The 25,593-nt window shown below is 56.5% G+C and overlaps 2 protein-coding genes across 2 annotated transcripts in view; both read right to left on the bottom strand.

Annotated features, from left to right (window-relative positions):
* Window positions 1–92: 92 nt before the first annotated feature.
* On the bottom strand, window positions 93–3,309 carry ISYNA1 (inositol-3-phosphate synthase 1). The gene is made up of 11 exons (XM_025989614.2): window positions 3,203–3,309; window positions 2,969–3,097; window positions 2,687–2,848; window positions 2,264–2,396; window positions 1,966–2,159; window positions 1,643–1,792; window positions 1,345–1,560; window positions 1,051–1,215; window positions 822–935; window positions 531–748; window positions 93–394 (listed from the first exon to the last, which is right to left on the bottom strand). The coding sequence occupies exons 2-11, from the start codon at window positions 3,086–3,088 to the stop codon at window positions 193–195; spliced, it is 1,674 nt and encodes a 557-aa protein (XP_025845399.1). The 5' UTR covers window positions 3,089–3,097; window positions 3,203–3,309; the 3' UTR covers window positions 93–192.
* Window positions 3,310–6,436: 3,127 nt separating this feature from the next.
* ELL (elongation factor for RNA polymerase II) overlaps window positions 6,437–25,593 on the bottom strand; it is a 77,373-nt gene continuing 58,216 nt past the window's right edge. The window contains exons 6-12 of the mRNA XM_025989612.2: window positions 22,795–22,919; window positions 15,912–16,008; window positions 14,249–14,723; window positions 11,157–11,223; window positions 10,703–10,874; window positions 9,483–9,527; window positions 6,437–8,787 (exon numbers count right to left, since the gene is read on the bottom strand). Coding sequence (XP_025845397.1) covers window positions 8,671–8,787; window positions 9,483–9,527; window positions 10,703–10,874; window positions 11,157–11,223; window positions 14,249–14,723; window positions 15,912–16,008; window positions 22,795–22,919 — 1,098 coding nt within the window. The 3' untranslated portion in view covers window positions 6,437–8,670. The remainder of the gene's footprint in view (window positions 8,788–9,482; window positions 9,528–10,702; window positions 10,875–11,156; window positions 11,224–14,248; window positions 14,724–15,911; window positions 16,009–22,794; window positions 22,920–25,593) is intronic.

Raw genomic sequence — 25,593 nt, 5'->3', positions numbered from 1 at the left:
TCCCATGTGAAAAATGGAGATGGAGCTGGAGTTGGGTGATTAGGGTTAGGTCGTACGCAGGTGCTGTGAGAACCCACAGGTGATGCTGGGGCTGATTGTAGCACTGGTTTTATTGTTTTTAGGGTCTTGGAAGGGTTGGGTCCTGAGGGGCAACAGAGGCAACAGTTTGGGGGGAGAAGGATGGCCATGGCCTTAAGTGGTGGGCATCTGGGGTGCCTCAGCCTGCGAGTGCCCATTGGCATCACCCGTACAGCCATTGGGGGCAGTTGGCGCTGGTCCTTTCTTGCAGGGCACAGGGCAGGCAGCAGCCATAGGCCCCACTCGCTTGAGGCCAGGGCGCTCCATCTTGTGCTCCAGAAGCATGTGGTTCTGTGGGGGGAGCCCCACACAGGCCCTGGGGGAAAGGTCGGGACTTAGTTGGGCCAGACCCGAGACCAGCAACCCCACAACCTCCAGTCCCTAGGGTCCCTATACATAGCCCACCAGTGGACATTTGGGCTTGGAGGGGGACCCCGCAGCTCGAGGCACACCTGAGGATATTCTCGATGCAGCTGCGCTGGCGGAAGAGCGCATTGACCACAGGGCTGCCCGGCGGCACGAGTGGCGCCTTGAATAGGAAGCTGAGCAGGGACAGCACAGAGTGGAAGCCCTGCGGCTCTGGGTCAGCATCAGTGCAGAAGCTCACGCGCTGGCACAGCTCGGTTAGCAGCACCAGGTCCAGCATGATGGGTGCGGCCAGGAGGGAGTCCTGCAGGGCCGGTGGGTCAGAAGGTGGGCCGGGCTGGCGGGCAGCCCCACTCCTGCCCTGGCAGGCCCCGTACCTCACAGGTGTTGTGCAGCACCAGCGTGTTGGTGCCGCCCAGCATCAGCTCCGAGGTGTACTCATCCAACGCACGCTTGCTGTCGCCCACGTATGGCACGTACTTGATGACCACCTGGGGGGTGGCAGAAGGTCACAGGGGGTCCACGCCCTTCTCTGTCAGGGGCCCTTCCCTGCCCCCTGGCCTCCGCGCCCAACCCCCCCCCCCCCACGGCCTATGACCCACGCACACAGTGGTCGGGCTCCTCGCCGGATGCATAGAGCACAGGGTTGCTCTGCACCATGTCGTCTACCACACTGCTCTTGGACACCTCCTTGGAACGGAACTGCGGCGGTGCCGACAGGTTCTGCCCGTCATTGTTGCCCAGGTGGTTGTAGCTCACGATGGACATGGTCTGCAGGAACAAGGGGCCCCGGGGGCAGCTGCAGGCCCCGCAGTGCATGCCAGCCCAGCTGCCCACCAGCCTGGCACATGGGGTCCAGGCCCCTCCCTCCTGAGCAGTGCACCCCCCAGGCCCACGCACCTTGAGGCCAGAGCCGATAAGGAAGTCCACCAGCACGGACTTGACCTTGGTTTGGCCTGACTTGAAGTCATCTCCACCCACGAAGACACGTCGCTGACGGGCGAGCTCAAGCGCCCCAGGCACCAGCGTGTTCTGCGGGGACCCGTTGAGGAAGGCACAGCCCTCCAAGATGCTGGCCACAGCAAAAAGAGTGGAGGGCGACACCTCCAGGCCCAGCTGTGGACGTAGGCGGGTGGTCAGCACGGAGAGGTCCTTTGGAGCTGGCCCTGACCCCTCTCCAACCCTGAGGGCCGCGCACCTGGATGGTACGCAGCAGGTTCTCAGCAGTATCATTGAGGCCGGGGATGACTTCACAGAAGCGCTCCGTGTTTGCCGTCCACAGCACGATGACTTTGTCTAGCCCAGCACTGGATCGGAAGTCACGGATGTCCCTACGGATCTGCTCCAGCTGGGCAGGGAGGGAAGGAGGTTGTACAGGCCCCTCGACCTGGGGAGGTCTGGAACCGCAGGATGGGAGCAAGGAGACACATGGACAGTAACATGGGAACGGGGGTTGGGGTGGTGGGCGATGTCAGGGAGCAACAAGTGGCAAGGGATAAAGGGCTTGGGGCGGGGCCGCACCTGCTGTGCGCGCGTGCCCAGTATGAGATTGTCAGCTCGCACACTCTGGTTGGCTGCGATGAATTCGGGGATGTAGACAGAGGGCCGAGGGCGCAGAGCCTCCAAATGTGGCCACAGTTGCTCCTGCAGCCCCCAGTCCAGCACCTGTGCACGCCTCATCGCCTCAGCCAGGTTCAGCGACGATATGTCCCAGCCTGGGGCGGGGGAGGGGGACACCCCCAAGCTCAGCCGGGCCCTGAAGACCGGCCCCTCCAGGCCCCGCCTCCCACCCCAGCCCCCTGCCTAGGGCCCCGCCCACCGTCGAACACGAGGTCGTCGGGTGCCACCATGGGCAGCAGTGCGCTGAAGGGCACGAACACCTCCTGGCCCTCGGCGTCCAAGCCCAGGCTAACGGTGCCCGCCTGCGTCAGCGAGCCGTAGTAGTTGGCCTCCTGGGGGGCGGCAGGCGGGGCGGAGTGAGGCGGGGCGTGGCGTGAGTCCCTAGCCGGCCAGGGCCCCGCCCGGCAGCCTCAAGCTCCGCCTTCTGGACGCCGCAGCTCCGAGCTCCAAGCCGCGGCAGAAGCCGCTTCCCCTTCGGAGGTTCCCCCCACCCCCGGGAGCCCGCCGGCACCCTAGGCCCCGCCCCCTGAAGGTCCCCTCCTTCGTAGAGCTCCGCCCCCTAAGGGCCCTCTCCCCCTCTCCCCCTGCACAGAGGCCGGCCGGGCCCCACCCGACCCCACACCTTGCGGCCGGTGCGCGTGGGCCAGGACAGGCGCAGCCGGTTGGCCAGCACGGCGGCGGTGAGCGTGGAGCCGTTGTTCCCGCCCCAGCCGACGAGCATGACCCCGAGCCGGGGCACCTGCCGGGCGGTCCGAAAGGTGAAGCGCGTGGACGTGGGGTACACCTGGGGGCGGACGGCGCAGTGAGCCGGGGCCCACAGGCCCTTCCCCCTCACTGCAGGGACAGGGTCTCCGACCTTAGGTAGGGTCCCGTCCCTACCCGCCACCCCGGGTCCCTTGCCCACCTTGAGGACACCATCCTCGCGGCTGACGCACGTCGTCCGGTACTCGTACTGAGCCTCGATGGCGTCGGGGCCGTAGACCACGTCGGGGCTCTCGACCACGAACTCGGCTGTGGCCTCCATCGGGGAGAGCTAGGGGCGCAGGTTGGGCAGGAGGTCAGCGGGGACGCGCGAGTCGGCGGAGCGAGCCGACCACGGTCGCCCGGAAGCCCGCACTACGCCCGGGGCCGCACTCACCGGCGCGGAGTCAACTCGGACTGCGGCGAACGGCGAGGGCTCGGGGCGCGCGAACTCCAGAGAAAAGAGCCGCGGCCCCGCCCACGCCCCGCCCCTCACCCCACCCGCGCCAGGGAGGAGGGGCGCGCGGGGAGGAGGGGCGCGCCCGCCGGGCATTCGGAGGACTCGGGTTCAAGGCCCCGTAGACCCGAGCCATCACTGTCCTGGGGCTCCCGGACAGCCACGTGGGCCACGGACCCCGGCCCGAGCACGGGGCGCGCGGATTCGCCTTGCGCCACAGCCGGTTAGGGCGCGCGGCCGCTTTTCCTCATTTTTACAAAAGAGGACATTAAGGCTGCGAGCGCGCGCCGGGCCAGGCCCAGGCGCGAGAGAGGAGATGGGGCTGGGCGGGAGGACTGGCACCTGGGCCCGAGGTGCTGCGGTGGGGGCTCGGCCCCGGACGGAGCCAGGACTCTGACTCCGGAGCCAGGCAGGCACCCCTGCGGCCTCGGCCTTTCCCCTTCCAGAGCAGTAGTACCCCCCTGACCGGGCTGACACGGTGCGCGGGGCGCTGCGAGGCCTCGGTTTCCCTACCTGTAGCAGGAGGGCTGGCAGGGCTAGGCTTGAGGGGGCCAGTGTTCGGTGGGTGAGGAGGGGTGGGGAGGGGGGGCAGGGCCAAGGAGGTCAGCTGGGGAGGAGCTGGGCAGGCACAGCACTGCGCCCCCCTAGCACCCAGTGATAAGGGAGCGTGGGAACCCGGCGGGCGGGCGGGGGCGGCTCCCCCAGGAACTTTCCAAAACAAGCGGCCTCCTCTGGCTGGAAAGTTTCCACCACTGGAGCTGACCCAAAAGGTGGATAGTTGGGAAGGCTCGCAGGAAACATGGTCAGGGCCTGGCCTTGGGGGCTGGGGGCTCCAAGACTCCTGTTCCAGGCATCGCCCTCAAGGGACTCCAGTGTGGGGGAGCCGGAAGTAGAATGGGGCACCCCTAGCCAGAGGCAGCACACAAGGAGGGTCTGGCAGAGCAGGTTGCCTGGAGGAAGTGGTTGCTGGAAGGGGTCTGGAGATATGAAGGCATCGCCTATCAAGAAATATGAAGAGCTGCCCAGGCAAAAGCCTGGGGAGCGGGCCCAGGGGCCGATGAGGAGGTGGCCAGGCGGGAGGGGAGAGGAGCAGTTCAGGGTCAGAGCAGCCCCTCAAGGCTGCGGACAGAGAATATCACGTAATAAATATTTTAGTTTTGTCCCTGGTTTCTGGCTGGAGATGGCGCTCAGTTGCTTAATGGCCGGCGATTTCATCATACCTAACAGAGCCTCCCTAAAAACCCCTGGACCGCATGGGGCTGGGCGGACCCATGGAGGTGCTGGGAGGGTGGCACACCTGGAGGTGGCGGGGCAGCCCAGGGCCGCTCTCCACACTCCACCTTCGGCTCCCTCCACTGGGCTGTTGCAAGGGCTTTTCTGAGCAGTGAGCCATTCTGACAAACCTAGGAGGGAGCCGAGGGAACCCCGGATTTACAGCCAGTTCCTTGGCAGTATGGGTGGCCAGAGACCGTGGCAGGTGTCTGGGTGGAATCTTGTGGGACTGAGCCCTTCACCCATGCGGTGTGATGCATGCTCCAGGAACCGGAGTACACTCGGGGCCGGGGGCCTGGAGGGGGCCTGCGCCAAGTGCCAGATGACCTGGGAACGTGTGCAGAGAGCAAAGGCGCCCTGGCCCAGCCCCGGGGAACCCTAGTATCTGCAGGGCAGTCGGGGTGGGGTGGGGGTGCCAGCAGAGCCAGCTCCCCAGGGGAGCAGGGCAGGAGGCAGCTGGGAGGGACTGGCCTTGGGCTGCTTCTATTCCTAGCAGTCAGGTGGGCACCGTGTAGCAACTGCGGGGACCGCCGGGGTATGTGACACGGGGTGACTGTACTGCTTGGGAGCAACTGGGCACCCGTGTCCCCACCATAACACAGGCTCCTGAGGGCAGGGGCAAGGCTGTCTTTGTCCTGCTGAGTGCCAGTGCCCAGGTGGAGCCCAGCACACAGGAGGGATCGGGGTGTTGGCAGGATGACAGCTAGGGACATTGTCCAGCAAGGGGCACGAGTGGGCAGCCCCAAGCCCTTGGGCCATGGTACAGGTTGTGAGGTTGGGGGACCTTTCTGAGGCCCCTGGGGGGCCTGGATTTGTGGCATCCTTGGCTCGGGAAGGAGCTTGATGGGACCCCCTGCAGCTAAGGTGCACTCTGGGAGTGATGGCCATGGTGCCTCTGGGGAGCGTGAGGGTCTGCAGGAGAGTTAGTTGAAGGGTCTGGGGGGCAGGTGGGCAGGGCAAAGGTGAGGCATGATGGGGTTCGAGGAAGCACACACTAGCCCTGGACCCTGAACTGTGGGGATAGAGATGTTATCCCCGAAAAGAACAGTACAGCCAGGCTGCCCGGGGCGCAGGGTACACTCTGCCCCACAGGGCCTGCTTGACCTCGTCTCCTGCGCTCCTTGGATTCCCCGGCCACCTTCGGACTTGGGCCAAGGCCGCTGGCCAGTGGGGCTGTTCAGGAGGTGAAGGCCCGCAGCCCCTGACCCCTGGACCCCTTTCATCCCAGGCTTATTCTTTGTCTGTTTTTCCTTTCTAAAATAAACACCCACCCACACCCCGTCCCTCAAGAGCAGGACCCTGACCCCTGCCTTCCATCTCCTCACCTGGAGCATGGGACAAGGACAGCCGTCCCTGCTGGCGTCTTGGGGCCGGGGGATTCCACTGGGCCTCAGCATCCCCATCCCCATCATGGGCACAGGGGCAGCCCCAGCGAGCCGGCCTAGTTGGAAGAAACAAAAACTGTGCCATCACTGCCGTTTCCCCCAGTCACAGCTCATTTCCCCAAGGGAGGGCACTCCCCTGGCCCCAGGGGTCCCTACTACTCCTGGCGCCTTTGGCACTTTGGAAGGCCCCTGCTCCAGGACCTGGTCTACCTGTCGGCCCCTGGGGACACAGCCCTGCTCATAACACCCAACCGTGACTCCCCATGGCCTCCACATCCCACCTCCATCCTTGCCTACCTACGACCAGGCGGTCTTGCCTCATGCCCTGGCTTGGGCAGGGCCCATTGCCTCAGCCTGCCAGCCTCACCTGGCCGCCTCCCTGCACCCCCGCCCCACACCGGCTCATCACCACGGCTGCTCCAGGGCCCAGTCTTCTCCTGACCCCAGCCCACCCCCCCATGGGGCCAGGAGGCCCTGGCTGGGATGGACACAAACACACCCAGGCACTTGGGGCTGCTAGGTTTGGTTCAGTGAAATTTATTGTATGTTGAAAAAATCAGCATTCACCTGTTTAGTGTACAAAAAGGACACTAGTTCTTTTAAGAAAATATTAGGAAACTGAAGACGCGGATGCCTTTTAATCGTAACATTTTGGCAAAAGTGAAAAGTTCTTGTAAACACCAACTCCATGGCTCAAAATAGTTTTTCTCCACAGTACAATATTAAAAAGGGGGAAAAACACAGTATCAATAAGTTAGACCATAGTTAATCAGCTAGAACTTTTGTCCATCAACCCCCAAAGCACAAAACTTTTCTTAGCTTCATAATTCCTTAAAAGGAGAAAAACAACAACAAAAACAACAAAAAGCCAACAACAAAAAGGAAATTCAACTGAGAGTCCCTTGAACTGGTTCCCAGGGCAGAGGACCGGGTCAGCCCTCTGGCTGCAGCCTCCTTAAATAATCCTTCGGCCGAGTCTGCGCGTCCAGCTGAGTACAGTCTGCGCACACCACACGGCTGTCTGCAGAACTCGGGGGTCCCTGGGGTCCGCTCGGCCATTCCCCCACTCCATCCCAAATGAAAAACAAAACAACAGCTATTGAAACATGAAGGATGGGCTCCCTTGGTGCTCCGGGCACCCCAGGGGGCCCAAGGAAGGGGCCTGTGGGGTGGGGTGGGCAAACTGCAGGTGCCTCCACTCGGGCACTTGCTCTTTGGGAAGCCATTAGGAGGCAGCCCCGTGGCTTAGAAAAATAGACACGTCTACCTGAGCATTCTGCTCTCCCCGCCTCACTCCTGTTGGCGGCAGCACCCCACACCCACCCCAGTTTTTGAGCCCCAGGCTCCAGGTTGCAGCCACTCCCTCCGCCTTCCCCAGTCCTGGGTGGCTTCGCTGAATGTGGCCCTGAATGTGAACATACACTTCAGGCCCCACTGCACCCTGGCAGCGCCGCCTTAACACACACACACACACACACACACGCACACACGCACATACACGCGCACACATATACACGCATGCATGAGCGCGCACACACACGCACATGCGTGTGTGGTCCCCCGACACTAGACTGGGGGGACACTAGACTAGGCACAGCTACTAAGCAGCAATTATGTTGTCCATGGATCCCATGCTACCAGAGTGGGCGGATAGGGTGCGTTTTCTGAACTCGCTCTCGGGGGGGTCCCCTGACCCCAATGACCCCCAGCCCCTCCCTGAGTGCAAACCCTGTGGTGGCTCTGCTAAGATGACCCCAAGACCCACAAGTGGACTGAGGGATGGAGTGAGGTCAACAGCATGGAGACCACACGGTCTCGGCGCGAAAAGAAAAGCAGCAGCAAAGGGGGAAAATTGAGAACATAATAAAATAAAATCTGACACTGTTGTTGCAGCGTGAGCTCGTAGCACAGAAAACCCCCAGTGACCCCCTACAGCTGAGGGACTGAAATAGCAGGGCAGGCCTGGTGGGCTGAGAGCTGTTCTGCCCCTGCGGCTCTCAGCAGCTGCTCAGGGCCAGCTGGAGTTCTCGAAATAGACCTGGGCGGGCCTCTACCCCCTTAGAGCAGACCCCGTCCTTGCCTAGGCGGGGAGGAGAGGCCAGGACTGTAGGGAGGGCCTGGGGCGGGGCGGGAGCCTAGCCGGCTGTGCCCCCCCCTTCCCCTCGGTTCCCTCCTCAGTCCCCAGGAACAACTTTCAGATGGCATCTGTAATACTGCAGGAAGGACACAGGGCGGCATCTGGACCCTGGTGTCCAAGGAGGGGAGGCACAGGTTTAGAAAAGATGCTTTCTCTCTAATACAAAAATAGACTGAAGTCTCATAAGCAGTAGCTAAAAGTGGCTGTTTTTGTATAAAACTAGAAAAGGCAGGCGGGCTGGCCTGGGAGTCTTTCGTGAGGGGAAGCTGAAGCCCCTCGGGCTGTGATAGGGTAGGAGAGGAGGTGGGCTTCCTGAGGAGCCCATCCCAGGTGTGTGTGTGTGTGTGTGGGGGGGGGGGAACGAGACGCCTGGCCCCCGGGATCTGTGACCTGCAGGCATCAGGTCTGCAGGGGCTCCCCTGAAAGCCGCGTTGCTGGCTCAGATGAACATGTCTTCCTCGGGTTTATTATTATTTTTTTTAAATAAATCTCTTTTTCCGCTCCGTAGCTCCGCCCCCACCCGCCCCCAGCTCCCCCACCATCCAGAAGGGTCAGCCCGGCAAGAGGAGCTGGCCTGGCTAGCCAAGCAGGACCTCCTGCTCTGTGGCCTCAGGCTAGGGCCAGGCCTGCAGCTGCCGCTGGTCATACTCGGCAATGAGCCTCTTGATGTGGGCCAGCTTGCTGTGCAGGTACTCGCAGCGGTGCTTCTCCTGGCTGTAGTTGGTATTGGTCTGCAAGAGAGTGGCAGGGCTGAGCCACATCCTACAAGCAGCTGGCATCCCAGAGCATGGCCATACTGCCCTGCGTGAAGCGTGCCAGCCTCGGGCCAGCTTAGGCTCCCCCTCCTCCTGCCTGTAGGCCAGTGCTCACCAGGAATGACAAGGACCCTTCCTCTACCTCAGGCCAGAGCCTAGGCCTGTCCCTCCCCAAGCCTCATCCTGGGAATCAGGGTCACTGCCTGGATGAGGGTCAGAGGCAAGACTGTCATGAAGCCTCCTTCCCGGGCTGGGGCCTGGCTGGCAGAGAAATGCCCTGGCACATGGGGGCACACACGTGGCGAACCCACAGCTAGTGGCCTTCGGAACAAGAACTGATAGAGCCCTGAGGAGGTATTCCTGCCAGACCAGCAGCTGGGGGTGGGGAACTTCAGCTCCTCCCTTGACCTTGGAAAGAGCTGGAAAGATCCTGGGGGCTGCACCCACCAAGGAGGGGGAGTGCTGGAGGGTGCTGGGGCGCCAAGGGAGGGATGGGCTGAGCTCCTCTGCTGTAAATGGGGGATTGGGGCACAGGAGCTGCTCTGAGGACCTGAGACCCCAACCCAGGCAAGGCTCTTCCTTCCCTTTATCCCTTCCCTGACTGCAGTGCTGCTCACCTTGAGACAGCTTAGTCTGACCCCACCCCACCCCCCACAAGGGTGGAGACTTACCTTTTTGATTTTTCGATATTCCTGCAAAATCTGACCCCGAGTAGTCTGGAGGAAAAACAAAAGAGAAAGCGAACAATGTCCTTGCCTGCAGGAGACCCCCACTGAGTGACCCCTTTTCCCCTGATAACCTGTGACCTGCAGAGTCACCACCAGCCTTGAGACAATAGCCTCAGCATGGCCTGAGAGAAGCTGACCAAAGTAAAGACAGGCAGGCCCAGGCTGGGGTGGGGGTGGGGGTGGGGGTGGAGGATGAGCAGGGCAGGAGGTGGGGGAGGATGAGCTGGGCCAGGGACCCAGCCTCAGGGACAAGCACAATGGCAGCAGAGTGGGAGGGGCTGGTCACAGCTGTGGGAGGGAGGAGGCAGCCCTTCCAGTGTTCAAGGTCAAGCAAAGAACACACCCCCCACCACTGTCCCAACGACCTAGGGGTGCAGGGGGATACTAGGGAATGTCCATGTGGGGGCTGCAGAAGGGAGGAGAGCGAGACCCCGGGACTCCTCAGAGCCCTCATCACTTCTTCAGTTAGGAGCTGTTTCCTCTGGAAACCAAAGTGGACCCCACGAGGGGAGGCAGACCCAACACTCCAATTAATCAGACTAGCTCTGAAAGATGGCATGAGGGAGGCTGGTGAGCAAGACTGGAGCTCCCCCTACACACCCCCACACTGAGCTCCCAATTTGGGCCGGCTTAGGGAACCCATGTGCCTTTGATCAGAGGGTGAGGGACTCCTAGTAAGGGGGCCACGGGGACTCTGCAGCCCCTCCCCCCATGCTCTGACAGCATGGATGGGCTGTGAGCTGCAGAGAGGACCCCAGGCACTCTTGCAGGGGGGGAACCCATTTGACCCAATCCTGTAGGGCCTGGCTGTTTCAGTTGCTCTGAATACCACCCCTGCCCCAACAGGTCATCTCCCAACTCCAGTGTCCCCATTGCACGGGAGGCCAAGCTGGGCCTGAGAGCCTGTGGACTCCCGGGGCAGAGCCCTGTGGACGGACCCAAACCATGCCAACAGCCAGGGACAGCTGCCTGGCAGGCTATGACAGGGAGAAACACTGGCAGAGCGTGGCAGGCCTTTTCACCTGGGAGGGGCAGTGGCCAGGCTCTGGGGCCACGGGTAGCGTTGGAGGCCTTGGGTTTGGCTGCACCCATGAGAAATGGGCCTGTCTCACCCAGGTCGGCTGCAGAGTGCGGGGATGAGTGCGCATAGCATGGGGCTCTACCTCGTATTCCTCAGAGCCCTGGGAGAGCTGCCGGAGTTGGGCATCCAGCTGCGTGAAGCGCCGTGTGATCTGCTCAATGCGAGCGTGCAGGTCGCGGTACTCGCTATACTCAGCATTAAAGTCATTCTTGTAGCTTTGGCGCTGCTCCGAGGAGGAAATGGTGGCATATTTTCTGAGGAGAGACAAAGAGGGGTCAGCGGGGCTCAGGAGGCTGCTGGGGAGGGGCTGGAGTGCCCATAGTTGCGTGGCTGGCCCACCCACCCCCCCAGGCCCTCAGCCTGTGGGTGACCTCCTGGCTTCAGCAGGAGCCTGGCACTAGGACGGGGGAGAATTGTTGAGAATTGTGAGAATTCCCACACAAAAACATGAAGTCAGTCCTCCCTCTGCTAACCTGCAGTGCAGGGGAGAGTGCAGGGTGGGGAGAGGGTGGGAGGCCAGCCAGGGAAGTACTCACAGCAAGTAGTCGGGTGTCTCTGAGGTTGATGTGGGGACGCTTGAGCTGTTGCAGGTCCCATTCAAACCTACAAAAAAAGAGCAAACGCACACCACCTTCTGAGCCCATACCGAATTCTGTAACAGGTCTATTATCTGCAGGACCTGGAGGGATAGCAGAAGGGGGTCGGGATGGGCAGAGGGAATCTGATGGCCGGGCTGGTGCCACCTCGGGAGCTTCCCTGGACCCAGAAGCAACGCAGCCAAACACAAGGTGTGTCTCCCAACCACAATCCTGGGACGTGTAGAGAGTCCAGATGTGGCGCATGCACGTTTTCAGCAAGCAGCTGCTAGGACAAGTTAATCACGGGGCCAGCGCCTGGGCAGCCTGTCCAGAGCTGGACCCACCCAGAGCCCCTGCTGCCTCCACTGACTGCATGTAAAAGGCCATTACTCTGAAAACAAGCAACGCCCTTGCCCAACCAAGTCCTTGGGGTGTCCTGGTCTCTGGCCTTGAGGCTGCCTGGGAAAGCCCTTGCTCCTGCCAGCACCCCAGGCCACCCACTAGGTGGAACCGGAGGACACGAGACCGTCCACAGCGCTTGGGGTGGGGGGTGGGGGGGACAGATGACCAAAACCATAATCTAGTCTATTTCCTAGGGGTTTTCTTCAGGCAGCCTTTCTTCCTGGCACAGAAGAGATTTTATCACTGTGCAGTGCATCCTCAATACACACTGTGTCCCCTCAGATGCAGCCCACCTGGGAATCCCTGTGCCGCAGGACTCTCACCAGCGGATGGAGCACACCTCTCCCACCTCTTGGGGCTGCAGCCCAATGAACCCACACGTGACAGTTTAGTCCATGCTTCCACCACATGTGCTTTGCATGAGGTACACCTTCCAGAGTGTTCTGCTGTTTGTGGGCCCCGTCAGTATCACCTCATTTAGCCCTTTTGAGATCTTCGCCAGGTAAGAGACCAAATAAGGAAACCAGGGCTTGGGGTCACATTCACCTGGCACCTAAGACACCTTTGGGTCTGGCCTGAGGCAAACCTCAGAGGCCCCCTCCTGCTGCAGCTCTGGCTGTGCATGGCCCTGGCTCACAGGCCTGGGCCTAAAGGGACTCCTCCCCACCTGCCCCTCCCACTGCTCCTCCTGTGCCTCCACCAGGGCCTGGCTCCCCTTGGGAGAAGGCCCCCTTTGGGAGAAGGGCCCCCCTGCTGCCTGCAGAGGCCAGTGGGCCCGAGCTCAGGCTGGCTGAGATCCACCCCCCGCCAACCCCAGCACACCAGCCCTCCTGCAAAGGCACGCCGAGGCAACAGGAGGGCCCATGGACTGAGCAGGAGCGCGGCTCAGGCACAAGGATGGGCAGAGGACCCGAGGCTGGACCCATGGCTCAGAGTGATGGGCAGCCTCAAGGGGCAGGGCTATGGGTTCAGGGTGGCAGCAGCACAGGGGAAGCTGAGTAAGAGCCATGAGCCTGGCAGGCGGGGGGGCCACTGCATCTGTCTGGAGCAGAGGCAATCACGGGACAGGGCTGGGACAATACTGCACAGAGGAGGGGCTTCAATGGTGTCCCTCCCCTGTGGCTCACGAAAGCAAGGACGCTTCCTCACACCGCTGACCTGGAACCTTATCCAGTGTGTCTGAGGGAGGGGCGTGGTGCAAAAAGAACAATGCCATTGTTAAGAGAGGTGGTGGCTCCTGCTTGTGTGGCTGCCTGCACAGGCAGCGCACAACACTCCAGAAGGGGCCTCTGTGCTCGGCCATTACTGTTACATCTGAGGCTCCTGCGAGACGCAGATCAAGATGAATAAAGCAGTATTTAGTGCCTAGTTGTCCTTATCTTTTCCCTTGGGCCACCTATTCCCTGGTTTGCCAAATCTCACTTTCTCACCTTAACCTAGGGACAAGATACCAGGCCAATTGGCACTGGGCAGGATCTGAAGCTGTCTGAGTGCCAAGTATGCTCCTCCTTCCCTGGGCACTGCCAGAGGAACACAGGGCCTTGCTTTCACCATTTGGGACAGGATGTGCTGCCTGGCTGGGCCTGCTCAGGGTTTGTCTCTCCCGGCAGGATCAGCTCAAGGGAACCAGGCCTTGCCTCCACCTGGCTGCTGCCAACACCTGCCCTCCAGTCAGAGGGAGGGGCTGGCAAAGGCCTTTCTGGAGAGTAGTTAAATAACTCATTAAAAAAGCCTTAAGGAGAAAGCAACTCCACCCTTCGCCCTAGGAATGCCTCCTGCTCGGATCCTTCCTGGGGAAATAATCTGAAAGGGCAGCAAGTTACATAGCCTGAGACTGCAGGTGGCAGGTGCAGCTGCATCTTTGTGGTCACACCATGCTGATTAAGTTAACAACCACATGGGGTGTTCAGCTCAGGCGCCCTGGGCTATGAACTTAAGGTGGCCCAGGCTCTGGGGGTGAAGATTCCTCCTCCCACCCCAAGCCGGTCTGTCCATACACCTCTCCTGGGTGTATGGGATGCCCCCCCCAAGGGTTCTCAGGCTCAGGACGCAGCCCCAGCCAACCCTGCACCCCTCATCCTGCTGCTGTGATCCCAGATCTCTCGACCTCCGGCTTTCTCACCTGCTACGTGACCTCATTCCGACTCCTACAGCCTGCTGTTATATGGACAGCTTCCCAAACCCAGTCTCCACAGGCTGAAAAATTCACTTGTCAGCAGGCTACACGAGGCCCTGTGGCTCCAAGTGCTGGTCTTCTCCAGCCAGGTACTGCACCCCACTGCGCCTTCTGTGAACCCCAGTCCCATCCTGCTCCCTTTCAGTGTCTGGGACCTCAGGGCAGCCAGAGCTGAGCCTGGAACTAGTTGCTCTCCCGGTACATGGTCTCCTCCCACGGACCTCAGCTCAGTCCAGTTCTGTGCTCCTGGCACTGACCTGGCATAGCAGGACCGCAGAAGGCTCCAGGGCACAGACAACCTTGTGTTAGAAGACAAGGTGCAAAGGAGCTGAATGTGCAGGGTGTGCCAATATAAGGGTTCATGGGGTGGCGCAGCGCCCCCTGCGCAATGGTGGGTGTGGACTGCAGCTCAGGCTCCTAGCAGGGTCCTCCCACAGAGTCCCTGACCCCAGGCCTGCCTCCTGGTACCTACCCGGGGCATCTGGTGGGGCTCCAAGGGGGTTGGGCATGTGTTCTGGCAACCGGGCCCGGTGTCTGTCCTCAGCTGCTCTCTCCTTGTCTTTGTGCTTCTTGGACTTCTTCTTGGATTTGCTGCGTGATGAGCTACCATGGGGCCTGCTGGGCTGGGCACAGTCCGTCAGCAGGGGCAAACTGAGGCATGTAGTTGGGGCTGGGGCAGCTACTTCCCCGTGCTCACAGTCCCGGCCACTGTGGCCCAGGTCATTGCTGACATCAGCCAGAGGGTCATGGGCCCTTGGGGGCTCCAACCGTGGAGGCAGGTGGGCATCTGTCCCTGCTAGCAGGCCCGGAGTAGGCAATAGGGCCTCACGGCCATGGGGTGCACTCAGCTTCCCATTGATGGCAGGCTGAGCTCTCTGGGTAAAATGTGATATCCTGGGTTTCTTGCTGGTCAGGCGGTCGATGAAATCAGGAGGCTGTGTTCGTTTCTACAATGGAAGGGAAACAATTTTAAAAGGGAGACTGTGGAGCCACTGGTGTCTCCTGAGAAGTGGCTGGGGAGCAACAGGCTGACCCTGGAACTCATGAGGCCCCAGGAAAATCAGTGCCTGCCTGCAAGGCCTCCTCTGGCCACAAGGGGGCACACTGAAAACAGCCAGGCCCTTGCTAACCTAGGCTCAGCCCACCCTGAGGAGGGATCCAAGAAGGGGGCAGCATCAGCCAAACTGCCCCCAGCAAAGTGCTCAAGTAGGGCCACCTCCGGGGACTGGTCTGAAATGTCTCAGCATTTGGCATCGTTCCTAGATGATGGGAATGGTGACAGAACCAAGTCTGAAGGATACAGGGCAGCCCCACAGGCTGGGACTCCCTTCCCACCCCCTACCAGACCCACGACTACCTGGATCCTCAAGGCAATCCTGTGACATGGTACAGGCTGCATCCCCACTTCATAAGTGAGAAGGCTGAGGCATGTGAGGCAAGGCCAGAACACGGATAGCCCGGTCCCTGGGAAGTGGCTTGAGAGAGCAGGATGGTAGGCAGCAGGCCCACCATCATGGGGAAGCAGGATAAGGAGGCTGTTAGCCCTCTACTTCGGCGCCAGAGCCAGGGCAGGCACAGACCTGACCTCTCCACAAGGAGGATTCAGGGCCTTGGATATGGGCTGGGAGCCTCAACAGCAAAGGAGAAAAGTGAGGTAAATTAGGGTCTTGGGATGAGGGCCTCATGAGCCAGAGCATACAGATGGGGCCACCTGAGCACCCTCCTGATTATTCACCAATTCGGCAGTAGCCACCACTCACAAGGCCTGTGCCTACAGCTGGCACGCTTGATTTTATGGAATCTTCATGACAGTCCCAGCGTGTGTATCTGCTGTGCCTGCCGTGCAGAGAGCACAAAGCTCAGCGTGATTTGGGAGACTGCCCTCCTTGCACATACCTCTCATAAGTACTCGAGGGAACTGCACCAGGGAACCAGACCCAGGTCCCCAGTCTGGGGAAAGCCAGGCAGTTGCTCACTCACTGAAGAAAATACCCAGCTATGAGCCACAGATGCAATGGGCTGCCCAAACACTGAGGTCAGGTCTGGCCCGCTGGCTCCTATCCCACTTTCCTCCCTCACAACTACCGCCGCCACCACCAGCAACATGTTGTCACATCCTTGCCCAATGCTCCTACCTGAGGGGGTGAGGCTGAGCTTCCATGTTCCTTGGGAGGACTGGTGGCAGCAGGGTCTCCAGGGAGGCCAACTGCACTCTGTGGCTGGCACAGCTTCCTACGAAGGAGATGTAGGGTAGTTGTAAGGCTCCACAACCAGTAGGGCACTGCCAGACCCATCTGCCTTTCCACTGACACCATGCTGTCCTACCTACACTCAGTGATTTGGGGTGGGCCCTGCTGTCGAACCAGAGCAGGGTTGAGTACACGGGGTACTACAGGACACGGCTGGCAGAGGGCAGCTGAACACATCCCACCCTAGATTTATCCACAGCCTGGAGGACTGCTCATTTAGTGTCTTGTCGCACCCAGAGAAGGGTCAGTGGACCTCCCACTCATCTAAACACCCATTACTGTGGAGACTAGGGACCCAAGTAAAATTGACAAGATATTCAAGCTCTGTGCTATGTCCCTGTGGGAGCTGGGTACACTAGGGCACTGGCCTCTCCTTTTGAAAGCTATCATTCATTCCAGGGGTGCCTCGGTGGCTCAGTTGGTTAAGCGTCTGCCTTCAGCTTAGGTCATGATCTCAGGGTCCTGGGATCGAGCCTCACATCGGGCTCCCTGCTCAGCAGGGGAGTTGGCTTCTCCCTCTCCTTCTCCCTTTACCCCTGCTCGTGTGTGCTCTCTCTTGGTCACTCTCTCAAATAAATAAAATCTTTAAAACAAACAAACATTCATCCTAATAATAATGCTTACTGCAGAAACTTTAGAAAATTCTGAAGGGGATTAAGATGCACTGGCACAACAGGAAGACCTCCTGGATTCAGGACCTACTTTCCTGGGAGTCAACATTACAATACCTCCTTAAGGATAATGGGGCAGCCACTGGCCTACCAGTACCTGAGCATAATGATGCAGGCGGGGAGAGGGAAGAGACACTCCGACACTCAGAGGGCAAACGGAGGCCATACTAGTGACCGTGGCTTGCACGGTCTCTTGCTTGCTCTCTGATGCACGTCTCATAGTCCTAGAGGCTGCAAGTCTCATGAGAACCCAGTAGCCAGCCTGGTACTGTGCGTGGTACCTTGGGTGCTCCATACCCTGCAGGGTCTGGGGCTGCAGGGACCATGTCTGCACGGACCTTAATCAGTGATGAGCAGAGCAGACCTCCTTGATTGATGGTCATATTACAAACCACTGCTGCTGCCCCCTCTATGGTGGCCCCAAATGCAAAGAGAGCCATAGAAAAAAATGTCTGCAACATGCAAGCGCTCACCCGGGTAACACAGTACATGTGGCCAAGATGGGTACTTCAAGTTTGCTGGCCAGCCACATAGAAGTAACCAGAGGCATTTACATCTGCTCTTTCTAGGCTCCACTAAAAACGCTTGAAGGAGCAAGGGGAAAAGGGAGCAGCGTGATCTAATGCTGAAAACAGATGTGGTGACTGTCTTATCCAAGAAAATAGGGCCCCAGGCCACAGAACCTCACGGGCCTGGGGTTAGAGTCTTAAGAGACCACAGTGAAGGGGCTCCTGCAGGGCTGTCCCCACTATGTTCTGGGGTTGTGGGGAAGGAACCCAGTGTGTTCAGGAGTGAAGGAGCCCAGCCTTCTCTAGAAGGCCAGAAGGCTGCTCCAGGCACACCTGGACAACGGAATGGACAGAGGTGTGGCCTCAGGAGACTGAAGAAACAGAAGGGCCCACGGAGGTTCCAAGAAACCTCAGCGGCCCTCCTGAGGAAATGGAGCCACTCAGAGGAAAGCCTTGAAGGGCTGCCCCTGGGCCTCCAGGTAACACATGTCAGGACCCAAAAGACAGAGACAAGAAAATGCATTTTAAAGAGAAGAGAGACTCTATAAGCAGATGAAAACTTTAAATCCACAACAAAACACCAGCCTTAACATCCACAGAAAGACAAAGGACTCAAGTAGACATTGCTCCAAAGATACACAAATGGCCAATAAGCACATAAGAAAGGGTTCAACATCATTAGTCATCAGAAAAATGCAAATCAAAACCACAACGAGATATTACCTCATATTCACTAAGAGGGCTAGGATAAAACCAAACCATAACGGAAAATAACAAGTATTGGTGAGAAAGTGGGGAAACTGGAAAACCTCTTTGTGTGCTGCTGGTGGGAATGTAAAAGGGTACAGCTGTTGTGGAAAACATTTTTGGCAGTTTTTCAAAAACCTCAACTCCGCTCCTCCTTCTACACTTGAGAGAACTGAGAATCTATGTCCATACAAATCCTCGTACACAAATGTTCGCTCCTAGAAGCACTAGTTGCAATCGCCAAAAGGTAGAAACAACAAAAGGGTCCATCAACAGATGAGTGAATGAACAAATGTGTGTGTATATCCACACACAACAGATTACTGAGCCACAAAAGGAACACAGCCCTGATACATGTTACAACCTTAAGAACAGTACACTAAGTGAGAGAATCCAGTCACAATAGGCCACATGCTGTATGATCCCACTGATGTGAAACATCCAGAAAAGGCAAATCCATAGAAACAGAAAGATTAGTGGTTGCCAGGAGCTGGGAGAGGGGAATGGGACTATCTGCTAATATGGGGTTCCATTTTGGGGTATGTGCTCTGGAATTAGCTAGAAGTAGTAGTTGTACAACACTGTGAATGTAGTTAACACCACTGAATTGTGAGAAAGACAAATAAGGCTGGAGGCATCACAATCCCAGATTTTGAGATATATTATAAAGCTATAATAGTCAACACAGCTTGGTACTGACACAAAAAATAGGCACATAGGTATTAATGGAACAGAATAGAGACCAGAAATAAACTCACACATACATGGTCCATTAATCCATGACAGAGGAGGCAACAATATACAATAGGGAAGACAGTCTCTTCAATAAATGGTGCTGGGAAAACTGGACAGTTATATGCAAAAGAATGAAATTGGACCACTTGCTTTCACCAGACACAAAAATAAACTCATAATGGATTAAAGACCTAAACGTGAGACCTGAAACCACAAAACTCCTAAAAGAAAACATAGTCATGTCTTGTATATCAACCTTAGCAACATATTTATGGATCTGCCTCCTCGGGCAAGGGAAACAAAAGGACAAACAAACAACTGGGACTATATCAAAACAAAAAGCTTTTGCACAGCAAGGGAACATCAACAAAACAAAAAGACAACCTGATGAACAGGAGAAGACATGTGCAAATTATACATCTGCTAGGGGATCAATACCCAAAACATATAAAGCACTTAGACAACTCAACATGAAAAAGCACAAATAATCTGATTTAGAAAAGGACAGAGGACCTGAAGAGACATTTTCCCAAAGACATACAGATGGCTAGCAGATGCAGGACAGATGCTCAACATCACCGATTATAAGAGAAATGCAAATCAAAACCATAATATATCACTTCACACCAATCAGAAAGGCTAGTATCAAAAAGACAAGAACTGAGGTGCCTGGGCGGGGGGGTCGGTCAGTTAGGCATAGGCCTTTGGCTCAGGTCATGATAGGGATCCTGGGGTTGAGTCCTGGGTTGGGCTCCCTGCTCAGTGGGGAGGCTGCTTCTCCCTTTCTCTCTGTCCCTCCCCCTGCTGTGCTCTCTCACTCACTCTCTCCCATTCTCTCAAAATAAATAAATAAAATCTTTAAAAAAACAAAAACAAAAAGAACTAAATGCTGGCAAGGATGAGGAGAAAAGGAACCTGTGCCCTGTTGGTGGGAATGCAAACTGATTGCATTGTGGAAAACAGATGGAGGTTCCTCAAAAAGTTAAAAACAGAAATACCATATGATCTAGTACTTCTATGACTGGGTACTTACACAAAGAAAACATAAAAGATGAATTCAAAAACATATAAGCACCCCTAGTTTACAGTAGCCAAGATATGGAAGCAGCCCAAGTGTCCACTGATAGATGGGGATGAAAAGATGTGGGAGACAGAAACAAAGGACCATTGCTCGGCCATATAAAAGGATGAGATCTTGCCATGTGCAACAATGTGAATGGACCTAGAGGGCATAATGCTAAGTGCAGTGAGTCCTACAAATACCACATTATTTCACTTATGTGTGGAATCTAAGAAAGAAAATGAATCAAGAAACAAACAGAAACAGACTCAAGTTCAGGGAACAAAACTGGTAGCTGCCAGAGGGGAGAGGCATGGGGGGGATGGACAGAATAGGTGAAGAGAATGAAGAGGTACACACTTCCAGTTCTGAGATAAGGAAGTCACGGGAATGGGCACCCAAGGTGCAGCACAGGGAATGTAGGTGATGACACTGTGGCTGTGGTGCAGTAACAGATGGCGACTACGCTTACTGGGGTGAACACTGTCCAACCACCTGCTGCATGCTGGAAGCTAATATAACGCTGCATATCAACTATACTTCAACAATAAAAATTTTAAAAATAAAATAACATCACCCCCATGGAATAACAATGTGATGCTACACAAAACAAGACCAAAGACTAGTAGAAACCATAAACAATAGCAAAGAAGAGATGGGCTGGGAGAAGTTGAAGAGAGTGACCACAACAATGGGTAATACCAGAAGGCAGACAGTGTGTGGAGCACACCCCACGGCCCATGCCTCCCACGTCCCACCCCATGTAATGGGGCACAGGAAGCCTTTTCAGGAGCGCACACAGAGTAAGAAGAAGGATGAGCTGAGTTTTCAGGCTGTGAGGACAGACGCACTCACCCCTGAGCACCTGCCAGGTAACCCTGTGACCATGCCGACATGCAACCTCCAAGCCCTGGGGTCCAGGCCTTCCACATGAAGGCAAAAGTCCTCAGGAGCTGAAGGTCCAGACCTGACCAACTGTCAGTCCGATTTGACCGCACTATGGCAAAGGGACCTCCTGAAGTTCTTTCCTCGAGAGCTGCAGCCCTTGGGCACCAAGGCAGAACTGCAGACCCAGGAATGGGAGAACTGGCAGGAGAGGGCAGCGGCTCCTGGGGGAACCTGCAGGACCTCTGATCTGCTGAGAGTGACAAAAGGCCATGGGACACCGGGGGAAGTTTGGAGTTGGATGTGAAAGACAAGGAGAAGTCAAAGCAGAGAAAGTAACAGTAATATAGGTTACCAAGTCCATGGAAAGCACATGTGATGGGGCTGGTGGCCATGGCTTGGCACCTGGTGCAGACACCTGCCCTCGGGCAAGCAAGGCTGGGACAAGTGCAGGTGGCGGCGATGGCATTGAGGGCAGTGACTATAGGGCTGGGCACAGCTGCCGAGGCCTCATCCTGCACTAGACACCTGGGACAGACAAGCCTTAGCAGCTACACACACTGGGAATTGAAGCACAAACGATCAAAACAATGCCGCAAGAGGGTGTCTGAGCAGAGCAAAGCCCCAGGGGCCCAGGCAGACCCTGGAAGCATGAACATGCTTAACCTCAGGTATGAATTTTGAACAAACTGTAAGAAAAGGAGGTGGCCCAGCTTCTGGGGTGATGCTGGTCCCCACTAGCAGAAATACCCCAAGGCCCTATTTTTCCTTCTTGCCATGAGGCTTCAAGAACCACTGTAAATGGGGCTTTCTTCAGGGAGAGGGGGACAACCTAAAGAAAATAAGCTGCACAGAAAGGTGGCTCAGGTGACCTCCAGTGTGTCTGCGGGCGTTGATGATGTTGACCCTCACCTTTGCACACCAACTGGTTCAAGCTTCCATGGACAATACATGCTGCTGGCAACAAGCGGTTTCTGGCACGGTTGATCCCTAAGCTGGCCCGTGCAGACAGAAAGAGGGACACCATACTTGCCCAGGAGAAAGCAGAGTGCCTTGAGTTCACAGGTGTCCTAGCAACTCACTCAGTGGAGCAGGGAGGAATATGAGCCCAGAATTACACAAAGCTCCAGAGCCAAGATTCCTAACTGACCCCACCTACACACAAACATACAATAAGGCTACCTGCTCTTGCCCACGCCCCTTCTAGAGAGTTCAGTGTGGCCAAGGCCCTATACGTGGTTAGCTAGGGCAACAGGAGACACCAGAGAGGGTATAGGGGTAGGAGCGGTCTTCTGCTGAAAACAGCTCTTCAGCCTCCCCAGGACCTCTGGACACCCAGAGTGGTGACCTTAGGCTGGCTCAGAAGCAGGTACTGGCTTGGGGAGGAGTGCCCTGCAAGGCTGAGGAGAAACCCCAGGTTCACCTAAGAGTAGCCCCAAGTCTACATGCAATTACTGTTTTAAACAGATGAACTTCAAAAAAAACCCAACCTCATAAATAACTCAAGTCCCTGAGAAATCATTTAAAGACTAATTAGTGTATCAGCCTGCTCTGAACGGCACTTCACAGCCTGTGCTCCCAAGTCAGGCATCAATTGAGAAGGAAATCATTAATTGCTTGCCTGAGCCAGGCAGGGGCCTACTTAACCACTCCTCCCCTGAGCCACCAAGGCCACTCCTGACCTCAGGTCCCAATTAATCTGAGAGGGAATGTGTTTAATTAATGCTACTTAATCACGCCTGTGGGGAGTATTGTTTTGTCTCTCTCTGCTTCATGTTCTTGAAAGGTTCTTTTTAAGGAGGCAGCCTATAGCTGAAGCCTGTGGGGATGTGCAGGTTTGGGAAAGGAGCTCGTTGGGAAAGGAAGCGTGGAACAGGCTGGGTGGACTGAATCCTCTGTTGGGCATTCTAGTGTTCAGGACAGTGACTTGAACCATCTGCTCCATCACCAGGGACTGGCCTTTCCCCCAACAGGAGGCCACAGTGGGCTGCCTCAGCACCAGGGCATCCCAGGAAATAGGAAGACTGCCAAAGTCTCCCAGATCTTTCCATCCTGCTCAAGGGCCTGTGGCCTTTGGGACCACATAAGGCCACCCCAACATCCTCAGGATGACATCCGCCCCAGAACCAGGGGACATGCCTAGGCATGGGAGGCAGCATTACCGGACAAGCATCCGCTTCAACAGCTGCTGGTCCCCTTCTGAGTAGCCAGGCCAGTCCTTCTGCACGTCTTTATAGACACAGTCTTTCAACGTGCATGTGCCATCCTTGGCATTCACATTGGCCACCTGTAAGACATAGACAGGATCACCTTGCCAGAAGCCCAGGAGAGGCAGAAGTTACTGAAAGCATTTGATGGAGAGTGGGGGGATAGAGACACACAGGGCAAAGAGGACATCACCCTCTACCCCCGCCAAATCCATTGCACACTGGGGCAGCAAGCCTTGGGATGCAAAAGGATCAGAACACCACATCCTGATGCATATGTCTTATAGCTGCTGGCAGACAGGCTTGCTCCAAAGCGGGGGGGGAGGGGTAGGGGAGGGGGCAGGTGGTGGCGCCAGCTGCTGTCATCTATACTTCCAGGACCCCATCACCAGCCTCCCCTATTATGTACTGAATATTTTGAAATATTTCAACTGAAATTCATGTTAAATCTGAACACCCAAAATGATGGTATTGGGAGGTGGGGCCTCTGGGAGGTGATTAGGTCATGAGGATGGAGCCCTCCTGAATGTGAGCAGTGTCCCTATAAGAGCCTCCAGGAGGCTCCCTCCTCACTCCTGCCATGTGACAACACATGGAGAAGACAGTCTATGAACCAGGAAAGGGGCCCTCACCAAACACCCAGTCTGCTGGTGCCTTGATCTTTGACTTTCCAGTCTCCAGAACCATGAAAAGCAAACATCTGTTGTTGATAAGCCACCCAGTTTATGTAATTCTGTTATAGCACCCTTAACAGACTGACACCCCCCTCTTGGGTATGCACTCCTGTGGCAGAGATGGTGGAGGGTGGGGGAGCTGGGGCTGCTAGGGACCAAGCTAGGTCCATCTTCCCTGAAAACAGTGAGCCCTACTCAGGCTGGTTAATGAAGGCTGAGCTTGTCTCCAAAACCACAAAGATGGACTCAGAACTTTGACCTTAAGGGTGCTTGAAGAAGTTCAGGCCCCGCTCCAAAGCGGGTGCTTTGGTGACTATCTCACTAGGCCTCTAGCACACGGCCGTGGAACGTAGGCATGGCAACTGCTGGTCTTCACTGTCACAGGCTTCTGAAAGGGACTCCAGGTCATAAGAGTTTCTACAGGGAGCATTTTTAATGACCAAGTAACATTCCACCAAGCATCTGCACTGTGAGTTACTCAGATTTTTCCTTTGTTGGATGCAACACCATCTGCAGTTTCTCTGTAGCATGAACAGACACCACTGTGTGCAGGTTTTTCCATGCCGATGGTTTCCTTCGGCCAGCTTCCCAGAAGTGGGATGGGTGGGTCAAAGGCTCTGAACATTTTTATGGCTCTTGATGTATCTTGCTAAAATGCTCTCCAGAAGAGCAACCTACCCATCAACATTCCTACCCACAGAGAATGAGCCTACGGGTTTCTCTGAGGCCCCGCCAGCACCAGAGACAGATGCTTTGAATCTTTGCTTTGGATGTTTTCACAGAAGAAAAAGAGAAGGTGCCTTTGAGGAGTGTGGTTTTGTCTGTGCTGCTCATCGGAATCCCTGATCACTCGGGCGAGGCTAGAAATGACCAGCCTAGACAAGGCCCAGCCCACAGTATCTCCCGAGACCTTTCCCTTCCTCAAGCTGATGGGGTCCTGCTACTGCCCACAACTGCCGGGGAGGACAAGCTGGTAGTAAATACACAAGCACAAAGCAGATGGGGCCACTCAGAAGAAATCAGAGTAGACATGGGAAGGACGTTCTGCCCACAGACACCAGATAAGCTTCCCCACAGGAGGCTGCTGAATCCGAATCAACCAGAGAAGCCAGAGCCCAGCACAGTGCCTCTTTGGTTCTGGGAAAGGGCTGGGAACGACAGCATCTCAGAGGTTAAAAAAGCAGGCACCCCTGGCAGAGCGACATCAGTACCAACAGATCCCCACTTCTTCGGAAAACTGAGCCTGGCGTTCCTGCTGCATTTGAGGATTGCTCAGAGGGTAAATCTCAGCTGTATCTGTGTGCTCGGTCAGCCAAGTTTCACATTCTGCATTTGAGGGGCTCATGTGCTTCTTCTTTATTCTGGGCACAAACAGGGCGAGAGAGGAAGGTGGGAGCAAGGGCATTTCCAAGAATGCCATGATAGGGGCTGATAGTGGCCTGAATGGACAGCAGTATGTGCTGCAGGCACATTCAGCGGCAGGCCTCTGTCTTCAGTACTGGCTCACATCTAAAGACCCGGCATTTAGCCAGCCCTGCCTCATTTTCTCTGAGTTCCAGCCCAGGGGAAGGGTCTCTGCTGTGCTTCCCTTGTCTCCAAAATCCTTATCCTTATCCCAAGGATAAGGTTGACGTCTGTGACTTTCCAAGGAAACAAGTCCCCTAGCAACATCATTCCTGGTTCTGGAGCTTTCTGGATGCTTTGGCAAGCCCCTCTGCCAAAAACAAACAAACAAACAAACAAACAAACAAACAAACTTCTGAGCCATGAAGCTACATATCTATCTTCTAACAGGCCTTGAGCCAACTCCTAAGCTCAGAGGAAGAAACTGTGCAGCTTGGTCCTCACCTGCACAACCTGAGTGAGGGACAGTGGTTCAAGAGGCCAAATCCAGGGGCACCTCGGTGGCTCTTCTGGTCAGGCATTCAGCTCTTGATTTTGTCATGATCTCAGGTCATGAGATTAAGCCCTGTGTCAGGTTCTGTGCTGGGTGTGGAACCTGCTTAGGATTCTCTCTCTCCCTCTGCCCCCCACCCCTGTGCTTGCACATGCATTCAAAATAAAAAAAAAATTAAAAAAA

This window comes from Vulpes vulpes, chromosome 9 (assembly GCF_048418805.1).
Source record: "Vulpes vulpes isolate BD-2025 chromosome 9, VulVul3, whole genome shotgun sequence".
NCBI classification, from domain to species: Eukaryota; Metazoa; Chordata; class Mammalia; order Carnivora; family Canidae; genus Vulpes; species Vulpes vulpes.
The sequence above is the reverse complement of the archived record's forward strand: the minus strand, read 5'-3'. Positions and strand labels throughout refer to the sequence as shown.

What these genes read in the sequence shown, in the direction of transcription:
- ISYNA1 (XM_025989614.2), bottom strand. Translation starts at nt 3,088, where the DNA reads ATGGAGGCCACAGCCGAGTTCGTGGTCGAGAGCCCCGACGTGGTCTAC. An exon ending in CCACGCGCACCGGCCGCAAG is followed by an intron (nt 2,397 to 2,686) that starts GTGTGGGGTCGG and finishes GCCGCCCCCCAG; the next exon opens with GAGGCCAACTACTACGGCTC. An exon ending in TTATCGGCTCTGGCCTCAAG is followed by an intron (nt 1,216 to 1,344) that starts GTGCGTGGGCCT and finishes TTGTTCCTGCAG; the next exon opens with ACCATGTCCATCGTGAGCTA.